Source organism: Mercenaria mercenaria, chromosome 4, assembly GCF_021730395.1.
Source record: "Mercenaria mercenaria strain notata chromosome 4, MADL_Memer_1, whole genome shotgun sequence".
Lineage (NCBI taxonomy): Eukaryota > Metazoa > Mollusca > Bivalvia > Venerida > Veneridae > Mercenaria > Mercenaria mercenaria.
In genome coordinates, this window is record NC_069364.1 from 54,193,852 (window position 1) to 54,221,596 (window position 27,745).

A 27,745-nucleotide genomic window follows, 5' to 3' on the forward strand; every position below is an offset into this window, starting at 1 on the left:
TAAGCTTTAGGTAGTTATTATCAAGACTTTTTACTAATAAATATTTATAACTGATCTGTTCTTCTTAATTATGCTAAATTGGTCTTAGAAATGCAGAATATTTAATCATAAAATCTGTAAAGAATAATAGCAGACTCGGTTTGAATGTGTCTGTTCATGAGAGGTAAAGGAAAAGAATATACTTTTACGTCAATACATGTGGAATAAATAGATTGTGCTACAGGTTCTGCGAAGTGACCTCACACGAGCGTTACTGGAGAAGAGCCACGGAGTTAATCTTGAAGATGTTCTTCTCCGTCAGGACAATGTGCCTGCGCACACTGCGCAGACCACTTTGCTACAGATAGGACTTCTCGGATAACATCTCATTGAGCACCCAGCTTATTCACTTGACCATGCTCCAAATGGATTTTCTGGTGATTCCCGCGGTCAAGTCGGCTCTGAAGGGTTACAGGCTACAGGTTATATAGGCTATTACTGAACTTCTTCCATTAAAACTGTTAATAAAATGAGTGTGCTGTAATTATTAAACTGTCCCATTTTCTGTTTTGCTTTGTTCACTATATACCAGGCCAATTGCCGTTAAAGTTCTAGTACGTCATTTGTAGCAAATAAAATAGATATAGAGTAATACTACATATATTTTCATATTTGGTATTTCTTAACTGCAGGAAATGAAACAAACACATTACTTATTTCACAAAGATGTATTGTTAATACATAAACTACTTTACAAAATTAGACTAAGAAATAACATTCACATTTTTTAAAGCAAAGTGTGCGTTAGTCTTACAAGGCATACTCAAAACATAATTGCAATGCATACTGATGTCCTGCTTCCCCACGTGGAAAAACGCCATTCAAACTTGTTCACTTAAAGGAGGGAAAAGGATTTTCATCGACTGAAAAGTTGCGGAGACTGTAACATATATTATTAAAATGTGACTTCAATGGATAAAACAAAGAAAGAAATAACATGAAAAATAGTCAAACATCATTTTCGACTTCTAATTGCAGATTAAGAAGTTATGCAATTTTATTGATAGAAGAATAAAAGCAAACACATTGTGTGTCCTGTACGTTACATTAGAAATAGTTTGGTAATCTGTGATTCGAATTTGAACCTTGTGTATTTGTTTAAGAATTTGACTCTACTGGTATTGTTTTGGTTTCAAGATATCCTGCTTTTATCTTTCAGTTACTTTTTATTTGATGCTCCTCTGGTAAGGTGTATTGGGAGAGTGCAGATCTACGGATCTACGGATCATAAGGTAGTGAATTCGATCTCTAAGCAAGATATATGTTCTTCGTGACTATTTGATAAAATGTGTTTAAGGTCGTTTTATCCCCCATATCTGATTCTTTTGGAGAAGTTGGCAATTACTTGCGGAAAACAGGTACATACTGATACAGAATCATGGAATACTGGTTAGAGTAACTGTCCAACGTTACATAAAAGAAATACTGTTGAAAAGTGGCGCTTAACCCGAAACAAACAAACAAACAAACAAACACACAAATATTTCATTGGATGAAATCAGAGTTAGATCCGTGTCTCGTTAACAATGTTAAAGAATCAAACCATTAGACAACTATAGTTTGAAACGTATAGCAATCGGACAATGAGTTTAAAGAACATAGTATGTTAAATATTATTTTGTATCTAGCTTTGAGGTAAAAAGATATCTTCTATGCCATAGGAAAAATGTAATATAAACAAAACATGACATCATATATAAGATATAAAAGTATGTAATTATAAATGGATGAACTAATAATGATATTCTATTTCATTAAACAATTTCTGATTATTCGGAATCGTAATTTACTTTAAGTTACACGGTGCCTCTGATGTTAATGCAATTATGGTAGGTATGTTTTCGCTTATTGGATACCATTTAATTTTATTTTACAATAGTTTTCATCTAAACTTATTAGTTTGAAAGTTTAGTGAGATATTTTGTTAAAAATGTTCATAAACTGACCGAATCAACAAACAAATCACTTCGTTCAAAACAATTACCAGTTCAATAGCAACCAAAGAAAAAGGTTCTATATAAGGATGAAATAGTAAACCGCATGCTTTAAACAATCAATTAAACAGATTATCAATTATAACTTCTTTGAAAGCAAAACAGAAGTTAGATTTTCAAATGTTATCACCAACAACGCAAAAGCACTTTTATAATCATATGCCACATCACTCTTCTCTTTTCTTTCAAACATACGAAGTGCATTTAAATTCTACAATGTCACTTTGATTTCAAACTAGTTCTTTTAAATCAAAGTAAAATGTGCGGCCGTATTGAGCCACAGTTTTGACACACGTCCTCTTGTTTCTTTCTCTTAAAAGGCTGAAGGCGATTGATTATTCAACAAAAAACAAAGTTTCATTTTCACATTGTCAATCGTTAACATTACATTGTGATAGTCCTACATTATGAATGAATTTAGTTTTTATTTAAAAGATCATAACAATCATTTTTATTTTGTGTGTCTGTTTTCAGACTTTCATATAGCTGAATCGGTGTTTCATCACCATTGGGCTCACATTTGGCTCCAATTGTGTTTTCAGACATACCTCCAAAGGGCAATGCAAAGCTCTTTACATTCTCATAGCCAAGTTTGTCATCACTTTTATCTATAAACTTTGCTTCAGCAGTGCTATAGTATACATGTACTTCCTCGTCGTTTTCAGTATCTGATAAAACAGCATATTCATTGGTCGGAAGTGCCGATCCGCTTGTTCCAGTTTGCATCGTATTGCTGTTCAAGTGTTCATATTCATTCACCACGTTATTGGTTTCCATGGTTTCTTGGATGACAGGATTCATGTGTTCTCCTTGTTGGGCTCCTGATGCTTTAGAGCATTTCAGTGGCCTTTTCCTGTAAAATAAAGCATAGATCTTTACGACAAGCATTTCCATCTGAGAAAAGGCTATGCAAGTATTTCCAGCAATGAATTTTAAAAGTATTATTTCAACATATTTAACTTTTCTTTAAATATTAAACATTTATTTAGCTAATCACATGAAGCAATGCTGTTAAACTGCGAATTACAACAAAAAAAACAAAAAACAGTCCGTCGTTTCTCTCCAACATAGTGAATAAACATAATGCACATGACCGTTGACAAATGACATGCCTCAGATGAATATCAACGTTTAAAATGTATCCTATCTAGAAAAGAATATATATTATGTATCGGAATAAGTAAAGCAGTACTGTGTATGAAGACATTTTAATGTATAAACTATATTAGTTTAACTATCAGCTAAATTCCTTCTATTTTATATCATAGTTCAATAGTGTTATTAACGCTTTACTTAAGTAGTGTGTTTATAGATAAAAACGTCCTGAAACGGAATCACATTATAATGTTTGAACATCTTGAAGGTAAACTGAGAAAATATGAAGACTAGATGATATTGCCATGTTGGTGAAACTTTGTTGAAATAAATATTGCAATAATAAGTTAAGTATTACTGGTATGGTTCGTGCGTACTTTTTGTCCTTTTATTGTTGTTAATGATTGCTTCAACATTATTAAATCAGCAGCAAAACTGCGATGGAAGGTTCGCACTTCTGAGCGGCCCTTGCCTCCGACCTGTCCGTCATAACTCCGAGTTTCATTAAATTCTATTCCGTAGTTTCAATGTTATAGCTGGAATTTATGAACAAACTGAAGCACGATAATTCAATACATTGGAAGTGTCTCCAGTTCTTCACCTGATATTGCAATATAACTCTGCCAATTGATATCAACATCATTATTTGGTAAACACGAAATTTAATGGACATGGCATTTTCCTTTAACGTTGAATGTCATTTCAACGAGGTCAAAAATCATCCATAGAGTGTCCAATATTTAAGACAAGCTTTACCCTATAAAACGATAAGAAAAGAGCTCTTGCTTTCTATCTTTTATTATATGATTATGTCTATCATTAGACTGATTAGAAATAAAGCATTTTAATTTTTTATTAATCATCCTCATGATATAATCAAATGTTAAATGATAACTGGCAAGAGTTTTGAATTCTACCATTTACCAAATTAATGTTTAGTAGAGTAGTTTTATTTCCGCGCTTCGTTAATTGTTATTGTGCTGGGAATAATACTGCTTAAAGACGCGCCTCAAAATAAGTGTATTATTGTGTATTTCCATGGTGATTATTCACGAATTGCATGAAAAAATAGAAAAATACAAGTATCTACTTGCAAATTGTAACGGGCATATATGAGGACAAGACGGTGTGGTAAATGTCTACAGATATTATTAAATTAGTGTAGCAGTATGCACAGTGCTTGGTGTATTGATGTTTTTAGACCACAGTGTAAAATAGTTATTATTCTGTGTTTTTTAAACTATGCTGAAAGATATTTACTGAATAAGTTTGCATGTGAAGTTGTGAAAACACATTAATTGTCCACCTGTCATCTTTGAGAATGGCTGTATTATACCAGTATTATCAGAATGATTTGCACGAACTTAATGTGGGCGTAAAAATATGTCACTAGGTTGTGACGTTTGTACGTTATCTCGAGGGATTTTAATATAACTTGGAACAAGGTGCACAAATGGTTCCCTGAAACTTACCTGCAAACAACGAGTGTTAACATGATGGCAAGAACAGCTATAACTAGTGGAACCGTTACATAAACCGCGACCAGAGCACTGCCTTCAGGGCCTTCAGGATCTATAAAAGAGAAAAATGAAACGCAATCGTATTTTGATAAGCAATTTGTTTTTCATGCTTTTGTGATAAAAGATTTTATTGTTTCATGATATAAAACTCATTTGATACACGAATGTTATTTTAGTAATGAAAATTTTGTAAGAGATAAAAACGCAATATGAATTGAGCATTTTGAGTCTTAAATTTATTAAACGAGTTGATTAAAACATTTGAAGATATACCTTTACTATTGAATTTATGGACAGAGTTGAGTTAACTAGTAAAGAGAGCCTATGAACTTAATATTAAACAATAGGATTTTTCTATTCTACTAATTGCATGCAAAAGTCGTACAGAAATAACAAATTTATCAGTTTGATTTTGTTACTTTAAACATTATTTGCCCGTGAATAATACGTACTTATAATCAGACACTGAGAAGGTAGTTCTATGAACATTGAATTTAAGAAATAAATTATAGCAAAACAGTGTTTTAACACTTATTTATACACAATGGGTGGTTATACGCCGGGCGTAATAATTTCACGAGTTATTTCGAACGACGTATAACTGCCCGAGTCTATAAATAAGTGTTAAAGCACCGTTTTGCTATAATTTATTTCGATTCTTATATGAATTTTATTGTAAAATTTATATCAAATATGAGAGAACTGTTTCTTCGCGCATGCATGGCGCCAGCTGTTAGGTCGTCACGCTCTTTGTTTACGCACGCCAGGACCGGAAATGGTAATTTGACTTGCGGAAGAGTTCAGTTTGGGCGCAAAAGATGGCGAATTATTTTGCAAAGAGAATAACCAAACTACTATATGTGTAAATTAATCAATACAGTTGTTCAATGTGACATTTCGTTTAAAACATGTTATGAAGTAAAATATTTCATGATATTTGAAAGCGCTATTTCTTGATGCGTACATGGCGCTAAATATCAACATAATATCGTTTTGATGAGTAAAGCATTGTTAGTCATATTAGAATTAAATATAATTCATTTATGTATTATTATATATGCAAAACATTTACGTCCCATGACGTCATGGAAATATTTGACTTTTCCAATCCAGATGAGTAAAATTTTATCAAAGCTTTAGGTATAAGACACAACGAAGTTAAGTTATATCCCAACACCCAATTTGTGTGCTACTTTAATCTGCATATGAGGTACCTACGACTGAATGTGAATTTATTTAAATGCGATTATTTCAACTGTAAATACGGCGCTTACAACCTTGTATGTGGTGAAAATACGAGTAAACTACAATTTTTAGATTGTGCGGGCGGGCGGGCGGGCGGCGTCGACAGACTTTGTCCGGAGCATATCTTCTTCATGCATGGGGAGATTTTGATGAAACTTGGCACACTTGTTCACCATTGGAGTGTCATGCGCAAAAGCTGAGTCTCTAAGTCTAAGGTCAAGGTCACACGTAGAGGTCAAAGGTCAAATTCAAGAATGACTCTGTCCGGAGAGTATCTTTTTCGTGCATGGAAGGATTTTGATATAGCTTGGCACGATTCGAGGGGTGAATGCGATGGAGTTCTAAGTGCATATAAATAAAGAAGCACTCTTTTGCATTCACCCCTCGAATTGTTCACGATCATGAGACGGAGTGTCAAACACAAGAACCATGTCCCTAGGTCTAAGGTCACGGTCACACGTAGAGGTCAAAGTGTACAAGAATGAAAATTTTGTCCGGAGCAATTCTTCTTCATGCATGGAGGGATTTTAATATAACTTGGTACAAATGTTTACCACCACGAAACGGAGTGTCATGTGCAAGAACCAGGCCCCGTGTTCACAAAACATTTTTCGGTCTCAGCTGAGTTTGAGTTTGAAATTTTAATATCAATTTTACTAAAACTTCAATATAAAATTCCAAATGAGACTAACCATCAAAACTGAAATATCAACTTGAAAGTAGATATTAACTTAAAATGTAGTTTAAAACATGCTATTTAGATATAAATGAGAAATAAAGTTTCATTATCAAACTCAGCTGAGACTGAAAATGTTTTGTGAACACGGGGCCAGGTCCCTAGGTCTAAGGTCAATGTTGTTTTCTTTTTGTTTGATTTAAGGTCGCACCGACACATGATAGGTTATATGGCGACTTTCCAGCTTTAATGGTGGAGAAAGACCCCAGGTGCCCCTCCGTGCATTATTTCATAGTGGGCACCTGGGTAGAACCACCGACCTTCCGTAAGCCAGCTGGATGGCTTCCTCACATGAAGAATTCAACGCCCCGAGTGAGGCTCGAACCCACATCGATGAGGGGCAAGTGATTTGAAGTCCTTAACCACTCGGCCAGGTCTAAGGTCAAGATCACACTTAGAGGTCAAATGATACAGGAATGACTTTATCCGGAGCATTTCTTCTTCGTGCATGGAGGGATTTTGATGTAACTTGGCACAATTGTACAACATCATTAGACGGAGTGTCATGCGCAGATCCCTTCTTTAGAATACCATCCCTTTGTTGTTACTACAAATAGCTTATATTGTGTATTTTGACCTATCTTTACCTGGTAAGGATTTTTGTGTGGACTTATTTTTTTTCTTTTTTGGATTTTTTAAGATTTACTTCCCTTAGTTGTTACTATAAATAACTTACATTGTAACTTTTTTATAACTGACCGTAAGGAAAAACCAAGAACACTTTCAGTGGTACAACATAGATGTTACTTTCAAATTTTAGGTGTATTTTAAGGTATCTCTACCTGGTAAGGAGTATTTTTGTTGACTAAGAAAAACAAAAGAATAACAATAATTAAAATATAAAACATTGTAAACAACCAAAAAAATAAAATTCCATTTGCAAATACAGGTGCTAGTGTAAATAAATTTGCTGCGACGGGCGTATATTGTAACATTCTGGCACTCTTGTTTTAAATGTACAGTATACGTAATAATTACGTATGGAAATAGAATATATCAGAAGTTAAGATATTTAGTGTTACGTAAACGTGAAATAAATACTGTTTATGAAGCAGTACGGTTGCGTTGTCCAGTTCCCATCCGCCTGACACGTCACATATGCATTGCCAATCAACGTAAAGCCAACTGCACAAGACAATATTGCTGTCATATTGTATGTAGTGCCTTCTAACGTATTTACAATTATTCCACTGCTGAAGGTCGGCATCATGCAATCTGATAAACAACGTACTTCACTTGATATATCTTACTTTGACTATTTAAATCAGGTATATACCTATCATTTAATAAGTAGCAATTGTACACTCGAGTCATTTAAGTGCAAAGATTATCTCCTATGTTAATCATGGTCATACTTTTCATTGAGCACGTTGCAGTAGTACACTCGATTCATTTAAATGCAACAGGAACAATTATGTAGGTCACGTCCATATCTATCATTGAGCGTATTGCAATGGTACAGTACAACATGAACAATTATGTGAATCACGTTCATATAATTATATCATTGAGCGTGTAGTAGTTTGACAATTATGCAAATCGTGTTCATTCCTATAACTGATCACATATCACCGTATACTCAATTTCTTCTAGTGCAGAATGAAGAAGTATGCAAATCATGTTCATACTTTTCATTGAGCACGTGGCAGCGGTACACTCAATTCACTTAAATGCAACAGGAACAATTATGTAAATATTGGTCATACCTATAATTTATCACGTAGCAGTGTTGCACCAAGTTTTCTTGTGCAAAATGAACAATTATGTAAATAATTTTCGTTCTTATCATTGAACACATAGCCCTGGCACAGTACACTCAATTATTTTAGCGCAGCATGAACATTTATTTAAATGATCTTCTTCCATATCAATGAGCATGTATTAGTGATATACTCTATTCTTTTTAATTCAAGATAAATAAGTATGTGTATTATGTCCATATTTATCAATGGGCACGTAGCATTAATACACCCAAATAAATTTAGTGTTAAATTATCCGGAAAGTATAGAATATATTATAGTACTGCAGGCCATTCCTTTCTTTAACGTTTCTCAATAGTATGTACATGACACTACCATAAAGTGTATATTATGTTTTCATATTTTTAATCAATATCAGCCAATTATCATTTACCTATTGGTTGGCATAATGGCCTATTAATCCAGGAACCATTTAAGAAACAAATAACTGATGAAATTTTATAACCAGCTTTGCATGATGTTATTTGCACACCAGATCCCACTTCGTTGTTTATTGGATTGGCAACACCAGCTTCTGGAATATGATCGCTACAATCTAAAAAGAAACAAAAGGAAACTGTCGCAAAACTGTACTGCTAATTTAACATCTGATGTTGATATGTTTATTGAATTAAAACTTCAATGTAAACAGAACATATACATATTTGCCGAAAGATGAACTACCAACAAACATGTTACGAACATGAAATATGTTGGACATGAAATCAAATATATACTGACCTGTTGGACATTTTTCAGTGGGAAACATTACAATATCGTCTATTGCTATGTCTCCAAGCCAAGCATGACTGTGATTTCCTGTTTTTCCCTTAATAAAAATCTAATAGAATAGAATTGATGCAAATTTGTACCGCTTATATACCCTCTGGTGCTAACAAGTGTATTGAATGACAACTTCAAAGTACAGAGCAATATTTTGCCGAAAGTGTATGGGATAGATGAACTGCCGCCGAGCATGTAATTGATATGAATAATATAGAACATGAAATAAAATATGTACTAACCTGTTGGACATTTTTCAGTGGGAAACATTACAATATCGTCAATTGCTATGTCTCCAAACCAAGTCCGCTCGTGATTTCTTGCTTTTCCTTCAATAACAATCTATTAAAATAGATTAAAGAAATAATACCGTGTTAAATGTATACAAAGTATAAAGGTTGCTTTTTTTTCAGATAAAAAAAATTGACTTTACCATTAATTTTGCTGTGCCAAAAACGCTATCCATACAGCTTTGCAAACTCACTCTAAGGCTACATGACGTGTCAATACCGTGGTAAATGTATACGATGTATAAAGTTACATCAGGTAAAAATTGACCGTGTCATTAGTCTCGCCATAAACGCTATCCATACTGCATTTCAAACGAAGGTTCATAATTATCGAACTCACTCTGTGCTACGGCTACACGTGTCAATAGATTTCTTTTACATAGCATGGTAGAATGACCGCATTATATAGCCATGTAACAGTCCAAACAACACCCTGCCCATTTATCTACCCCTTACCCATTTTTGTATTTTGCATATAATTGAAATTTGCTTGCGGTTTGATTTTTATAAGCATCCCGTCTGCTATATCATTTTCCGCTAGAGTAATTTTTGTTGCGAGCCTACTTTGCGATGCATGGCTATTTGGGGTGTTCTATGCTTCCGGGAAACCAGCACATACCTTTTATCTTTAAGATCCCATTGTAAAACATTTGAATTTAAGTAGTCTCTATTTAGATATAGAATACACTAGTGTTGTTATATAATTTGGAGGTTATTTTCACAAGTGAGATAAATACTCGAAAAATTTCACATCCAAATTGAAATATAATTCTATATTTCGTTTTACAGTAAAAATAATAACTGTTTCAATGTCTTAATTTATTTATATTGTTTTCATCAAGCCACTTTGAATGTTTCTGTTTAAAAACAGCATTTGAATAACAAGCGTCCTTACGTTACATTACATATTGGGCATATACGTATAAGTTATAATTGTTCCGAGTCCAACATTGTGACATTTAAAATGCTTCGTCTTTAGGGTTTGAATAGCCTTAGAAATTGGAATGCATCCGCTGAACAGCTACATCAAAAAGTTTGGACTGTGAATAAATGCGTATTAATCATTTTAAACAACTAGATCATTTTCTGAACTCATTTTGAATAAACCACAAGACTTGTCCAGAAAAGGCTGTTACTTATCGTCGGCATCTTAATAATAATAATAATAATTATTATTATAATAATTAATTTATTCGGAAATAAATGCTGTATTTCTTAAGAGAAAGCTTTAAAACTTAATTACTGACAAACTATATGTTACGGAAAAGCATGAGAATCTACTGTTTTTTTCTACTTTTAGGATGAAAATCGAAAAGCGTTTGTAACGCTTTGCTCCAGACGAACTGTCTCGATTATAAATATCTAATTTTTGCAGTCATATTTCACTAATTTCGCATAGTGCTATTGGTTATGATGACGAACAAATCTCTTTATTACCGCGCCGGTCCGGGGTTCGATTCCCGACGCGGTCATCTTTCCTTCTTGATTTGGAATATATTAGAAACAAAAACTTATATTCTAATGTTCATAATATGACCAAACTTCAGTTTGAAAGAGAGATTAATTTTAGCCAGATCTAGAAGTCAGTGCCTTTAAAGTAATGATAATAATGAAAATAATACAATGCATGTTTCTAAATAAACATCATGCATAATTTTTGATGTGGGTTTACCTGAAAGCTTTCTTTTGCCACAAACTGTATTTGTCCTAATATCCACTGTTTCCCCTGGTCTCCCATTTTCGAAAATAATTCATTTATATTTTTGCCTTCCTTTTTTGATACTCTGAGTCTATTTATATGACTGCCGTACATATGGTACCAGAATGAGAAGCAGTATTGCCCAGGATCTTTCTGTGGACTGACCAGACTTGCCTCATAATTATCCATTTTGCTGAGGCTGTTATGAGTTGGTGTTGTTTCAATGTAGACGTAAAAGCCCTCTTATGTAAAGTTATAAATGATTATTATATACCGAATGTATAGATTAATAAGAAAAACAAAGACATATATGTGACAGAGCATGAGATATTGGGTCCAAATGCAATTTTGGTCAAAAATGGGGTTTTGGGCTAATCTGACAGACTGACCCGTTCTGAGTAAAAATCTTCAATTTGACAACAAAAATCAGTCGTTGTCATGGAGATATTACCACTTTTCGGACACCATGTTTTTGTCTAACTGTATCAAAATTGAGGCAGTATATCTTAATAATGACACCATATTTAAATAATATCAAGATAAAAAACATGATAAAATAACAAAAGCAACATGCAATTAATGGAATGTATTTCTTTTTGTCTCTTTCTTTCATATAGTATAAAAATATTTATGTTCTAAAAATCGTTTCTATAGCAACACTGTTGTTTAACCTCTTTTTTAACAGTTTTTTGATGAATCTGGCAATAAATTACATAGAATGTGAAATAAATACACAATTAACTTTTTCTAGTGTGCTAACAGTTTACAGACAACTGTTTTATGACATTCTTTTGAACAAGATACAGAATTTATTTGATATCAAATTAGACAACATCCCAAAAACTAGGACATTAATCTTATTATTATAGACACTTTATCTATTAAACAGTAAGAAAGAATATCAGGCAAGAAAATATAATTATTAGACTGTTATTATCAACTGTGAGTTTGCTAAAATTTCAAAAGACTTAGATTACTGATCAGTGAATCATTACCATGGCAACGATGTGGTATTTTCTTACAAAAATACTAACATTACCATGGCAACAATGTGGTATTTTCTTACAAAAATACTAACATTTTTGGCAATTTCTTTGTAATAAATTGAATATTGGAAGTGTTTTTTCCATATATTTACATCAAAAGCTGTCTGTTTTCTTATTTAAAAGTAAGAGAGTAGACATCATTCCGTGAAAATTAATGTAATATGGTTTGAGAAATACATAATTTTCAGATACACCTCTCTCAGTTACAACCATTGCCATTTTAAGGCAGGCTTGTGTAATAACATAGTGCTTTGTTGATGCAATTATTACATATGAAAATATATTCACTAACATAATACAGCTTAACATATATAACATATAAACAAGAAAGATGTTGTTTACATATGATGATATCCAAAATAATTTAAAAGTTAAATTAATGTTACCATGGCAACAATACACTATTTTCTTAAAATAGTAGTTTTTTTTGTAAATTTTCCAGAAAGAATCAGAACATTCATTTAGCATCTGTTCAGTATACATTTGTTTTACACCACAAATGGTCAATTATGATCATTTATAAAAAACAAACATCATTTTATGTAATATAACTTGTCTTTCAGAACTACATATTTTCCTGATATGCCTACCTGCATTACAGCTCTGCCATTTTATGACAGATTTGTGTTATGACATGTTTTGTTGATGGTTACACATAAAAGATATTTTCTTGCAGAACATAGTCTGATTAGCAGAATATAAAGAAGACACATGCTGTCTACATAATCAAACAAATCTAAATTTAAGTCAAATTTGTGTTACCATGGCAACTCACAATGTTTTGCAAAAAAATAGCTATTTCTGCAAAGGTCATGTCATGTAAAAATATCTTGTAACACAATTATAACCATGGATTAACATGATTAATTCTTGAAATAAAATATACTATATTCAGCCAGTAACAAATACTTTCTGCTATATTGGTAGTTTTCTGCCATTTCTGGAAAAATCCTTCCTACACTCACACTGGCAAGGCAGTTTTTATTGTAAAAATGTTTCCTCCAAAGGTTGTGCTTTAATGTCACACATGTTGTAGTTTTGAAACAACTAGGATTCATTCAACACACATGTCTTAGTATTTCATGCATGCAGTTTTGGAAAATATATGTTAAATTCTGTATTGTTAGAACAATTCTGATAGTGCTTCTCAAACAACTTCACAGCTGTCATGACATCAAAACACTACTTTTACCCAATATTTCTCACAGCTGACTAAGTTTTACTTTTTCTTGAAACACATTTGTAATTTGAACTAGAATTTTTAACTTTTTCAGGTCATGAGGGCAGGAAACATGACATTATTTGTGCAATATGGAGTTATTTGCTCATATCAGTATTTGTGACATGCACTCTATTCCACAGGCATGATTTCAGCTGGATGATCAGTAGAACATATTAATTCCTTCTGTTTCATTCCCATTTACATATTCATAGTTCTTTCATCTCTGCAAAACAAAAATTCATCAATATTAGAACTTCATTTTAATAAGATTAGTATAAGGTTACAGAATATAAGACTGTAAAGCATCTTTTTAAGCTTAATAGAGTTTTTTTGTTAAAAGCTGACTGAAAGCAGATTTGATAAGCATAAACTCATCCAAGAATCTTACAGTATTCATGCAGAAAAAGTAGCTTTTCAAGAATACATAAACTAGCTAAGATTCCTACAGACTAGACATACAATTCATGCAATCAAACTTAATGTAAACACAAATACTGTAAAAATAATTTTGAAAATATGAAAAAATACATACATGATATATTCAATTATTGTATGTCATTACTTATTCACTTCTTAATATATTACACATATTTGTTGAATGGGTCTATAATCAAAATCATTTCTCTTAAAATGTTATGAATGAAATAGATCATTTATGTTTATGCTACTTTAATGTCTTTATCTTTCTTAGAATAGCAGTATAGTAAGTGTAAAAATGTATGAAGAAATTTACAAACCCCCATAAAATCCAGCTTGTTGTGTATAGACCTTCCTGGAACATCATTTCACTGTTTAAGGTCATTGCATCAAGCCAAACAATCCTCAGTGGTTGATCTGTAAAATGAAAAAAAATACTGAAAAAGGCTGAAATGTGAGATAAAAATGCCCTGGGCAGTTAGCTCAGTACTTATTTAGCACAAAGACTTCTATAAAAAGAGTAATAGGTTTGAATTCCTGGCAAGGCTTTCAAAACAGAATGTATCTAAAGTTTATTTATTTTACTAAGTGGTTTTTTAGTCACTTGCCAAGAACAGTACAAAATGGTGAGGAATCCAGAAATAATGGCCAAGTGAACAGTATGCAAATTTAACATGAAAAGCTTTGGAAAAAAACTGTCTCTTTCCAAGTAAAAACAATATTTATGCCTTGTAGAAGTTTTATGTATGGACTGATTTGACATTACATGTAAGAAATTAGTGGTTGAAGCTGACAATAGATATGTTTCAACTATTCTTAATCAGTCACTTTCATGGCATGGCTATATTTATAAAATGATCAGGGCTTTAACTTTAATATGTAACTAAACATTTTGACTGACTGTTGTAATTTTGTCTGGCACCAGAGTAACAAGGTCTTCTTGTAATTGTCTTGCATACAGATTCTACTGAGTAAGAGTCAAAACCGATTTAAAATAAGTTGAATTCATGGCAGATTCAGTAAATAAAATATAGTCTACAATATACTGACACTTGTAAATAAAATGTGAACGGCACTAAATCTACCTCGAATCTGTCATTAGTGTCAAATCCGGGCTATTTTTGGAAAATATATCGGACAAAACTGTCGATATGAACTCAAATAATATTTTTAACACTACATATCGCATGAATACTTACTTACCTTGAGATTCGCTAACTGTCATCTACATCTACATCTACATCTTTCACCCAACCGTCGATTTCCGACTATCACTGGGCGGCGCTGTCAGAGAAACAGTTGTTAAAGAACTGATATGTTACAATGTTAAAAGAATAAAAGCTAAAAAAGACAGTATGCTACAGTTAAAATGGGACAGAGGCAACAGAATTACATACTGACCACCGCCAGCCTGTCTCTAAAGATACTGAGACTGGGGCTAGATTTAACATGAGTTGGTAGGGAGTTCCAGAGTCGGATGGTCCTAGGGAAGTAGGAGTTAGAAAAGTACTGAGTGTGAGACATGGGGATTAAGTAATTTAGGTTTCTAGTTGGAATAAGATGAGATTGGTCGACTGCAACTGTCTGGGTCCTTATTTTATAAAACATTACTAATGAATTGTGTAACCTTCTATATTGGAGTGTATTCCATTCTAAGGTTTTCAGCATTTGTGTAACACTACTGGTGTAACTGTAGTCATACATGACGTACCTAGCAGCTGACCTTTGGACATTTTCGACTTTGCTAGTGAGGGTTTTTTGCCAAGGATGCCAGACGCTTGAACAGTATTCAAGTTGAGGGCGGACATAGGTGTTATAGGCAGCAATTTTGACCTTTTTATTATCAGTTTTGACATTTCGTTGTATGAAGCGAAGAGTGGAAGTTGCTTTGGAAGTGATACTGTCAATGTGTTTGGACCAGTTTAGATCTTTGGAAATGGTTATGCCTAAGTATTTAGCTGCCTCACAAGTTTTTAACTCTATGTTGTGAAGTTTGTAGGGGTAGACTACAGGATTTTTCTTTCTAAAAATTCTAAGGACTTCACACTTGTCCGGGTTGAACTCCATGGACCATGTCTTCTCCCAGGTTTCTAAGCTAATCAGGTCTTGTTGCAGAGATATACTATCTGAAATGGAGTTGATGGTAAGGTATATTATGGTGTCATCTGCAAACATTCTTGCGTTACATTTGACGGAATCTGGTAAGTCATTGATATATACCAGGAAGAGACATGGCCCAAGAACAGACCCCTGGGGAACTCCAGACAGTACAGGAAGTTCACTGGAAAAATGACCATCAACAGCGACTTTCTGGGAGCGGTTGGACAGGAAAGATTTGACCCATTTGGTATTGGGCTCTTATTTGCTTCTGGATAGAAGACTTAAGGGATTTGAATCTTTGTTGGCGGGCTGAGGAGGGAGATTTGTGTAGTTTCTGGTACAGTTTATCACGCTTATGTATAAGCCTGATAATTCTCGGGGTTAACCATGGCAAGTCGGCACGGGGTTTAGACATTTTAGATGGAATGTGTTTTGACTGGGATTCATTAAGGCAGTCCTTGAATGAATTCCACGCTACTTCAGGGTCTGAATGGTTTTCGGTGAGAAAGCTAGCACCAAAAGCCTTCATGTCAGATTTTAGCCCTTCCCAATTAGCCTTCGTATAGAGTTTTATAGGGCGTCTAGGTTGGGTTGGGCGGCCCCTATTAAGATTCAATTCATGAAATATAATATCATGATCCGAGGTGGCTAGACTCGGTAGGGATTTAACCAAGTGAACATGGGATGGATGGTTTGTAAAGAAGAGATCAAGGGTGTTGGATAACCTAGTTGGGATCTTAACTATTTGTTCAAGATTATAATGGGAATATCTTTCAATAAATTCTTCATAAAAGGATCTGTTTTTACAAGTTTGTTTAGGGGACTCTTTTGACCAGTCAATGTCGGGGAGATTGAAGTCTCCAAGTAGCCATACTATACTGCCCTTGGGTATTTTACTAAGGGATAACCAGAGTTGGGATAGGGAGTCGGCATCTAATTCTTGGGGTTTATAGTAGGCTCCGACAAAGATATCTTTAAGGCCAGTGATGGTAATTTTGGCCCAGGTTATGTTACATGAAGTCTTGAGGTCTGGTTGTTCTTGGCTGATCAGTGAGTTAGATATAGCTATCATCACTCCTCCACCTTGACCTTCACTCCTGTCATCCCTATATACCTTATAATTAAGATTATCAGGAAATATTTCGGAAGAACTGATGTCTGGCTTAAGCCATGTTTCTGTAAGGCAAATAACATCTGGTTTAATTTGGTCAATAACTAGGTGTAATTCAGGGATTTTGTTTTTGACAGAACGACAATTAATGTTAAGGACTGTGAGACGTCATTCTTTATACAATCGAAATAAATCATCAAATAATTGTTTTTGGTAGTTTCATTTTCTCCGCGACCTTCCATGTTTACAAATGGCGTGTCGATTCAAAGGGCGATAAATTATCAATCATTTAAAATTTTTAAAGAAACGGAATTGCAAAACATGGAAATGTTTATAAATGTCACTTCATTTTTTTCTTGTGGCAAGGTAGAGTATTATTGAAAACAAGAAATGCATTAATTGCCGCGAACACGTGGTAACGTCCACCATTTTTTTTTTGTGACGTAACTTTAATCGATGTTTTCTCAAATGACGTAACGCCGAATTTGGACCCAAAATGTCATGGTGCGTCACATATCGTCCCTTTTAAACTGAAACGTAAAAGAGTATATGTCTTGCTGTCTGCATAACACGTACAAATTAAATATATGACAACAATGACAAAACAAACAATTAAATCAATTAAATGAATATTGTTGGAGACAACCTTAAACTACTACTTGGTATTTCAAATTGTTTCAGTTGGGCATACGTAATTACTCTTAATCCCTACCAAATTCTAAAATTACAGGTCAGTGTAAATTAAAGTTTTCTCTACCATTTGAATCTCTAACACTTGTAATGGTAGCAGAAGAAGACAGCAATTCTAAAGCTGTTACATACAAGAGAAATCATATCAAACCAAATACTACATGTAAATGTATTTTGGCCAAACTAGCTGGGCAGATTAAGTCATTCATTCGGGAAAATACTGCATTTGTTGATGCAAGCATGACATTTGGCATGTGTACTCGTCTGAGCCTCCTTCTTTCAAAAAGCCCGTTAGCCACTTGAAAATTTAATATGGCGACCATTTTTCAAGATGACTACCACAGGAAGTTGAGTTTTGACTTGAACAGACCTAGACTGAGTTCCTTTTGTCAATTTTGAGGAACAGATATCTTTTAAGATGTTTTGAATGCGCAAAACCTATTTTTGAGAAACAAAAGACTGGTTTCAAAATCCAATATGGCGTCTTTAATTCAAGATGGTCGCCGTTTTATGTGAAAGAACTATTTGCCATTAATACTGACGTTCCTAGTTGAATCAATTTTAATGTTATAGTCAAATAACATATTTAGAGTGTTGAAGGACATTATTTGTCTCGCCTGAGACTTTAGGAACTTTTCCGGCTGAACGGGGATGACGTCGGCGGCGGTGGCGTCAACGTTAAATTTGTATGTCAATTCCCTATCTCAGAAACTACTCTGTTTATTGGGTTGAAACTTCACACATGTCTTTGTGATCCTTAGGCGCTGTACCAGGCCAAGTTTCATAACTCTCACACAGATTTTAACAAAATCATCTCCCTTTTTAACTTAGAATTTTTAACGTTAGGTCTTCATATTAAGTATTTTTCTCAGAAACCATTATGTTTATTGGCTTGAAACTTCACACACGCCTTCAAGATTGTTTGCACTGTACAAAGTCAAGTTCCATAACTCTGACATGAATGTTAACAAAATTATCTCCATTTCAAAATTAGAAATTGTAACGTTAAGTTTTTGTGTCTCTACATGGAATGCTATTCAATTATGTCCCTTTATGGCCGTCACTGCTTGATTGGAACTTGTAGTCCAGCTTTATATAACGCAGACATTTATTAAAATTAAAGTGTATATAGCAATCCATGTAGACACATCAATTTTGATAAACAGAAGACCTGCTTTGTGTCATAGGTGAAACAATGCAGATCTACTGTACTTGTTTCACCTGAAAGGCATGTCTCAAGACTTTATATTTTGGCCAAATAGTTGTCACATTTGCAGCTGTATAAATATGTAAACGGGAGTCCAGAACGATTGCATTTACACCTAGAACAACATTGTTTACATGCACAGTTGGTCAGTTCATTACAGCTATTTGCAACTGGTGGATTGTTGTCCAGTGTATCTGCCATATGTTACCTTGTTTCTCCCATCCCCATTCAGCAGGATTTTCGACTTCCATTTGGCAAACAATGCAAGTCTCCATATGCAACCAGCTTGGTATGCAGCATGCTTTGTGTGTTTGGCATAGGCTGCTTGTGTTGGTTCAAGAGCATCATATGACGTCTGTTTTCGGGCAAACATGTCCAGTCTGATGCCATAAATATCTGCTATAGAACTTTACCTGTCGTGCATAAAGATGACAAGCTTTTTACGAACCCCCTTGTCCCCATTAGATATCACTTGCCGATATGCATCTAAGTTCTTAACGACATCTGTCACTTCCGAACAAACATTTCAAGTTTGTCAAACATTCTTTTTATCTTTTCCCCGGAAACTTGATACTACATCAAAACCTGTAAACGCATGAAAGAAAGCAATACCTCTTGCTTTCTCATGGTCAATTGATTGAATGACATCGTTTATGGGGATCCATCTCAAATTTGTTCTCTGTCCGAAGGCTACCCACAGTTGTTCAAGGCCAATATCTTTCAGCTCAGAAAATACATGAATAGCTATGAATGGCGGTGGCAACTTAATCTGTCTGTAGCTTTACTGGCAAGCTGTTTATGACCCTCCTCAACAGTATGCATGCATAAACATCCGTATATGGAGTTCCTCATGACTGCATGGCGTCAGACCTTCAAGAAAATCTGTAAAAAGACTGATTTTCCTGATTGCATACAGTCTTTTCCTCTCTGGTCAAAATTACAGTTATTTGTGTGTGCATTTCAACATGTCTGACGGCCGAAAAAAGATCAGTCTTGTTATCATTATCCCCCAAGAAACTGCACCAATTGGGTGGGATTTTCCTGTTGCTAGAAACCCTTCGTCTAGCGCCATGACCTCATTTCGTTTCTGTTGTCATCGCTTATCATGTATTTTCTGAGCTAGACCTTAAATAGCTGTGGGTAGCCTTCAAACAGCGAACAAATTTGTATTGGATTCCCATACATGATGTCATTCAATCAATCGGCCATGTCAATCAGTTGTATCAGGTTTCCGTGGAAAGGGTTAAAAGGCTGTTTGTAGAACTTGGAATGTTTGCCGGGAAGTGACAGATGCCTTTGAGAACTTGGGAGTATATCGGCCAGTGATGACTAATAAGGACAAGATGGTTCTTGAAAAAATTGTCATCTTTATTGTGTCAGACTGGACATGTTTGCCCCAAAACATAGGTCATATGATATTATTCCCCCAACTCAAGCAGCCTTTGCCGAACGCACAAAGCGTGCTACATACCAAGCTGGTTGCATATGGGGATAGACACTGTTTTGCCAAATGGAAGTCGGGAATCCTGCTGAATGGGGATGGGAGAAACATGGTGACAATTGGCAGATACACTGGATAACAATCCACCAGTTGTAAATAGCTGTAAAGAACTGACCAAATGTGCATGTAAAACAGAATGTTGTTCTAGGTGTAAATGCAATGGTTTTGGACTCTCGTGTACAGATCTATGCAGCTGCAGTTGTGACAACTATCTGGCAAAATATAAAATCTTGAGACATGCCGTCCAGAGGAAACAAGTACGAAAGATCTGCATTGTTTCACCTATGGCACAAAGCAGATCTTTTGTTTATCAAAATTGACGTGTCTACGTATATTGCTACATACACTTCAATTTTAAAATTGTCTGCTTATATAAAATTCGACTACAAGTTCCAATTAAACAGTGACGGCCATAAAGAGACATAATTAAAATACATTCCATGTAGAGACATAAAAACTTATCGTTACAATTTCCGATTTTAAAAGCGGGATAATTTTGTTAAAATGTATGTCAGAGTTATGGAACTTGTCATTGTACAGCGCCTAATGATTACAAAGACGTGTGTGAAGTTTCAATCCAATAAACAGAGTAGTTTCTGAGAAAAAAACTTGACAATCAACCCTAACGTTGACGTCACCGCCGCCGTCGTCATTGCCGTCGCCGTCGGAAAAGCTACGCCTCCGTCCGCCATCAGATTTAAAAGTCGCAGGTGAGACAAAACTGTTCTTCAACACTCTAAATATGTTATTTGTCCATAACATTAAAATGGCTAGGAACGTCAATGTAAATGGCAAATAAGTGTTTTTCACATGAAACGGCGGCCATCTTGAAAAAAGACGCCATATTGGATTTTGAAACCAGTCTTTTGTGTATCAAAAATAGGTTTTGCACATGCAAAGCATCTTAAGAAATATTTTTCTCAAAATTGACAAAAATAAACTGTGCATAGGTCTGTTCAAGTAAAAAATCAACTTCCTGTGGCGACCATCTTAAGAAAATGGCCGCCATTTTGAATTTTCAAATGGCTAACAGGGTTTTTGAAAAAAGTAGGCTCAGACGAGTACACATGCCAAATTTCATGCTTGCACCAAATGCAGTATTGTTTCAGTTATCTGCCTAGCTAAACAACAAAAAACACACTATCTAAGAGCAGGTAAGAATGCAAATACGACAAAGTAATTGCTCCAGCACATTGGATTTGAAATTTTGCTTAGTGTTGCTCTTTTTACATTACGTAACATTTCACGTGAGGGTAAAATGTTGAAAACCGTCTTTGTTAGTACTTTGGTTTTGATTCTTGTAGTGAATGTGCAAAACACATAGACTGTATGGTAGTAAGTTTGTTTTCATACATCATCTTATATTGCCTGCGCATGGATTGGCTTTTGAAGCTAGTAAAGTAAACTCCAGTATATGTACTTAAGGTTAAAGCAACGTTATTTTGATACCCATTTTACACAGAACTATACAGAATCATGAAATGGTAATAATTCATTATTACTGATCTCTTTTAAAGATACAGTTTAACAGTTCAGTTTCAGGTTATTTACCGCCTGATGTGTGATCAAACTCTGGTCCGGTTCTTTGGGTCGGGGTAGATCCCGATAGCCATTTCCAATCAAAGTCATCAGTTTTGTCCTGTTCCCAGTTACAAAACCCATCATCAAAACTGCAGTTGAAAGAGTCCCTATCGATGGCTGAATAATTAATCAAAACAAAAAATAACAACAGAATCAACAAAATGTAAGAACCATATTTTTCAACTAGAACATCTGTTATTATTCTCCCACGAAAGGAAGTTTGGGGGTGGGGAGAGGTGGGGGGGGGGGGGGGTATACAGGAGTGAGCTTGGCGGTTGGTCGGTCGGTCGGTCCGTCCGTTATTCTTTTCATGGTTTCCGGATGATACACAGGTGTAACATCAGAAAATACAGGTCAAGATCAAATTTGGCGTCAGTAGGTCAAAGGTCAAGGTCACAGTGACCCTGAAGAGTTAAATGGTTTCCGGATGATAACTTGAGAACGCTTGGGCCTAGGACCATAAATTTTGGTACACAGCTGTAACATCATGAAATGCAGTCAAGTTCGACTTTGAGGTCTGTAGGTAAAAGGTCAAGGTCACAGTGAATCGGAATATTTAAATGTTTTCCGGATGATAACTTGAGAACGCTTGGGCCTAGGATCATAAATTTTGGTACACAAGTGTAACATCATGAAATACAGGTCAAGTTCTACTTTGAGGTCAGTAGGTCAAAAGTCAAGGTCACAGTGACTCGGAACAGTTAAATGGTTTCCGGATGATAACCTGAGAACGCTTGGGCCTAGGATCATGAAAATTGATAGAGAGGTTGGTTATGACTAGCAAATGACCCCTAATCAGTAGCTACAGGTCAAGGTCACAGTCACCCGGAACATTTAAATAGTTTTCGGACAATAACTTGAGAATGCTTGGGACTAGGATCAGGAAACTTAATCTAAAGGTTGGCCATGTCAAGCAGATGACCCGTATTGATTTTGATTTCCAAAGGTCAAAGGTCATTTAAACCTTTTACAGAACGCTTGGGCGGAGGATCATGAAACTTCTTAGGGAGGTTAATCATGACTAGCAGATGACCTCTAATGATTTTGTGGTCAGTAGGTCAAAGGTCAAGCAATTTCGAATTTGACATTGGCTTAAGTCTGTGATAAGGCCATATTGTGGGGGTATAATTTGTCACTCCTGTGACAACTCTAGTTACAGTAGTACTATGGAAAAAATCTTGCATGTACATGGAAAAGATGTGTTGAGCCGACGTCATTCATACTTTAACATGAACTTAATGACTTACTGACCTATTTGACATTTTTCAATAGGGAATAGTACTATGTCGTCAACTGCTATATCACCAGACCATGATTCTTCGTAATTTCTTGCTTTTCCCTCAATAACAATCTGTTAAAATAGACCAAATGCAATCTAGTACACAAGTTATACGATCTTAGTATATAAAGGTACCTACAGTGCTATTAGTTGTGCCACATACGCATATGTTTCATTACAAACAGATATTTTCTTACACAGGTGACCGACATTGCCATTTTGGAACGGGCATTAAATGTGACGTTAAATATAAAAGCGTTTTCTAAAAATGTAGGTTATGTAAAATAATAGTAATAACAAATATACGTCTTAAACTGAATCTATATATGTTTAAGGAAAAAATAATGGCATATACTTTAATTTCGATAAAAGCATTTACCTGAAAGCTGTCTTCAGCCACAAACCGTATTTGTCCTAATATCCACTGTTTTCCTTGATCTCCTGTTTTCAAGAATAATTCTTTTGTATCCGTGCCTTCCTTTTTTGATAAACTGAGTCTATTGATATGATTGCCATACATATGGTACCAGAATGAGAAGCAGTATTGTCCAGAATCCTTCTGTGGGCTGATAAGTCGAGCCGTGTTGTTAGCAACATCATTTCGTGGTGTTTCAATATACACGTAAAAGCCCTCTAATGTATAACAATATGTGTACAATTTTTATTACAAAAACAAGGAGGGAGCAATATTCATCAGGAAACATATAAATGCGTATGGATGCATGTATATTACATGAATAAAATAATACAAATGGCAACAAGGACAAAGCAAGCTATAATATGAACATGGTTGAGGACTATCTTGTCTTAAACAAAGAACTACAGGGGATTTCAAATCGGTTTATTGTGTATTCACAATCACTCGCAATCCAACATCAAAGATTGCACAATGATTGATAATCCTCGTGATGATGCAAATGAAAAGAGACATAAGTAAACCGCATACGAATGTACGCGGTCACTTCGCAAAGTCTGAAGCATCTCAGTCCCGTAGATCGGTTGCTTGATGTGATGACCATTAAATACATGTTTATGTTAAATGTTAAAAATTCTTTTCCATGTCATCATATCTGTAAATGTACGAAGATTGAAAAATAAATTATAAATTAATAAACACCCTGATTTGGCAAAAAAATGACTGTTTTCAAAATCAGTGGAATTATCATATAATGTATGATAATAAGTTTGTTTTAACATTGTTGTACATTGAAAGCGCATGGATTAGGTTGAAATGAAAGGGGTAAAACGCAAATTCTATTTATAATATATTATAAATAAACTTACGGTAAACTCAATCTCATTTCGATACTTTCAAAATCATAATTACACAGAACTATTAATTTAGTGACGTTGCAGTGTTATAAGTTTCCTTAAAGGTAATATTTTAATAATTCAGGTTTATTACCTCCTGATGTGTGATCGGAGTCTGGTCCTGTTCCATCTGTCAACGTTTCTCCTGACAGCCTAGTCCAATCAAAGTCATCCATTTTGTCCTGTTTCCAGTTACAAAACCCATCCTCAAAATCGCAGTCAAAAGAGTCTCCCTCGATAACTAAGCCACACAATTAAAAACAATCTACTCAGTGAGAATAGTTTACTATCACAATTATGCACGCACGTGGATCAAATCCTATTGAGTGTAGTGGGATTGTGTTTAGACATCATTCTCTGTTAAAGCTATATCAATATTTGTTTTAAAGTTGTTTTTTACACTTACAAAAGCAATTAAGGACCAAAAAACCTTAACCTTTGATTGGCCTCTGAATTTTACGTATTTACAGAAATAACTACCCATTACATAACAAGTGACGTGTGCAAAACGCAAAGAAATAAATTACAGTTACATGATAAATAAGGAAGTCAAATGTTAATAATATATATTTCCTACTATTGTTAATAGAGATATCATTTTGTTCCAAAGCAGTATTATAGTACTCCCCCCCCCCCTCCCCCCCACCTCATACACACACACACCCACCCCCCTGAGCAGTATTCAGTTTCAACAGCTTAGAAAGAATCTGATCTCCCCTAACCATTGCCAGATACAATGATCTTTTCTTCATTATGTTTGAATAATATTATTCCAGCAGCATGTCATGTATCTTATATGTTGCTACAACACGAAATAAAAAGTACATTGTAATCAGTATACTTAAAACAGTTGTGTAGAAGCACACAACTAATATTAGGAAATTGACAAATCCTCTGTAAGTTATGACTGTTTACACAGTTGTGCGGTTATTTTCACAGTTGTACTGCAGCATTTGCACAGTATATAATTAAATTCTGTTTTGCTTTCACAAGAATATAAGAGTAAGTTCATATAGCTTTCTAATTACATGTATATGGTTGCACTCGGCCTGGAACTCATTTTTTTGTCATTTTACAGTTTACTTAAACCTTGTCAGGTATATCTTAAAATATCTTTTTCATATTTTCTGTATGTCTTCTATAACAGTGGATGAGTGCATATATCTGAGGTTCTGGTGATTACTGCTCTGAATTAGAAAATCTACATTGACATCTAATTTACTCATATACTATAATGAGTTTTTATATTACAAACAGTACAGTATAATACAACTTTATATAGGTGTGTTCAGTGACATTTAACACCCAGTCATTACAGTAACTGCTATAATAATGAAACGGAAATGACTGACCATCGCTTGCAGCAAATATATTAGGAACACTAGTCCTATCTTATTGTTGGTTAACTGTGGTGTATAATAATATTGATATTAGAGAGTATCACTAAACATGTGATGAAATACAATACAATTGATGAAGATACGTTGTAATTCGTTAGCCATTATAAATATTGTCATGTACTGTATTATTGAAAAGACAATCAGCAGATATAAAGAAGTTCTATTCTTTATGCTATGCTCTGCACAGTAAACATAAATTTTGATTACCGTGAAAAAAATTTAAAAGGCCCGCTTCTTGTGTCCAGTTATCAAACACCATGTTGTTCTACTAGATACATGAAAAATATTTCCTTCCTAAGAAAAATAAGTTCTAAAACAAAACAAAAACTGTGTATAACCTATACATTTTAAGGGCTTACTTACAATGTCATTTAGACTCTTTCTGAGCTCACAAAGTTTTCTAACAGAAAACAAATTTGTTTTAAGATGACTGCGAAAAAAAAATAAAGTGACATGGTTTTAGTAAGCAACATTTTATTTAAAGATTTCGAAAAACTAAAAAAAAAACGGATACAAAATGATGCATTGTATGTCCCTTTCATTACGAAATATATTTTGTCGCACTTACCTTTTAACATATTTGTACCTATTTGGAGTTCGAAAAAGTGCTAAGTGACATTTTCATTAGAATGTCTTTTCTGCCTGACTAGTCCACTAGATTTTCAAAAAATAGAGTTTGCTTTAATCAGATTACAAATATTACAACAGCTTCCAAAATTATAAAGCAACTGGAATGTTATTTTTTCCTTCCTTCTCCTGTAAAATTTTAAGAAATGCACTTAGCACTTTGTCTCATTCACGCCTCAATATAAGCTATAGCACTGCGCTCCAGAAAAACAACCGACAGTCAATCAAAGATAACTGCATCTTTACCGACTCAACGTTTGTCCACATAAAGCGATTCTTCAGTAAAACACCCGGCAGCCAGTTAGAGAGAAGAGCTTTATCTATCTATCTAAACCAGTGCTATGACGCCTAAATTCAGAAAAAAAAACGACAGTCAATCAGAGATAACAGCTTCTTTACCAATTCAACGCTCACCTACATAAAGCAATTCTTAAGCAAAATACCCGGCAACAATTATATCTATCTATCCAAACCAATGCTATATGACGCCTTATTTCAGAAAAGCTCCCGACAGTCAATCAAATATAACAGCTTCTTTACTGATTCAACCCTCAGCTACATAAAACAATTCTTCAGGAAAACGCCCGACAGCCAGTTAGAGGGAACAGACAGTTTTGTCTGTATATCAAAACCAATGCTATATGACGCCTTATTTAAGAAAAAAATCCCGAAAATCATCTCAATTTATCTTTCTAAAGCACTGCTACATTAAGCCATGCTTCATCCATCATTTGGTGAGTGGAGCTTTTGTTTTAAATACATACCTGCTGAAGATTTGTAAATAGATAATAGTATCCACAGTAGTCTCAAATATAGATTATTAGCCATTTCATATTTTCACATAATTTTGTAAAATCTTCGGACAACGATATGATGTTTATGATTCACGATATCAATTTCATCTAAACGAGAATATGTATCAACTCGGTATCAATCACAATATCCTGTTTTGAGATCAGCATTTAAGTTGCATTTGTTACAACCTAACAATATTATATCTGGTTTAGTAATCAACAACATGTATATCCTTTAACACTTACACTGCTATTATATACTATCACGAAGTTTTTGATCGGTTGTAGTAAGTACCTAAGTGTTTTAAATCAGTAAGC

The 27,745-nt window shown here is 34.4% G+C and overlaps 3 protein-coding genes across 4 annotated transcripts in view; all 3 read right to left on the reverse strand.

Annotated features, from left to right (window-relative positions):
• LOC128556374 (uncharacterized) overlaps positions 1-16,169 on the reverse strand; it is a 130,905-nt gene extending 114,736 nt beyond the window's left edge. Inside the window, exon 1 of the mRNA XM_053541286.1 lies at positions 15,056-16,169. The gene's annotated coding sequence lies outside the window, so the exon portion shown is untranslated. The remainder of the gene's footprint in view (positions 1-15,055) is intronic.
• LOC123551743 (uncharacterized) overlaps positions 1-27,745 on the reverse strand; it is a 133,599-nt gene that overhangs the window by 53,576 nt on the left and 52,278 nt on the right. The gene's annotated exons all lie outside the window — the stretch shown is intronic.
• LOC123551896 (MAM and LDL-receptor class A domain-containing protein 1-like) lies at positions 1,737-27,647 on the reverse strand. 2 transcript variants are annotated; one of them, XM_045341162.2, is made up of 11 exons: positions 27,398-27,647; positions 24,701-24,847; positions 23,675-23,928; positions 23,268-23,367; positions 21,987-22,133; positions 11,115-11,383; positions 9,395-9,494; positions 8,764-8,925; positions 7,671-7,844; positions 4,601-4,700; positions 1,737-2,886 (listed from the first exon to the last, which is right to left on the reverse strand). In XM_045341162.2, exons 1-11 carry the CDS (start codon positions 27,459-27,461, stop codon positions 2,451-2,453), a joined length of 1,953 nt encoding a protein of 650 aa, XP_045197097.2. In that variant the 5' UTR covers positions 27,462-27,647; the 3' UTR covers positions 1,737-2,450. The 2 variants fall into 2 exon arrangements, with proteins under 2 accessions (XP_045197097.2, XP_045197098.2); XM_045341163.2 differs by lacking the exon at positions 7,671-7,844 and having other exon boundaries at positions 27,398-27,644.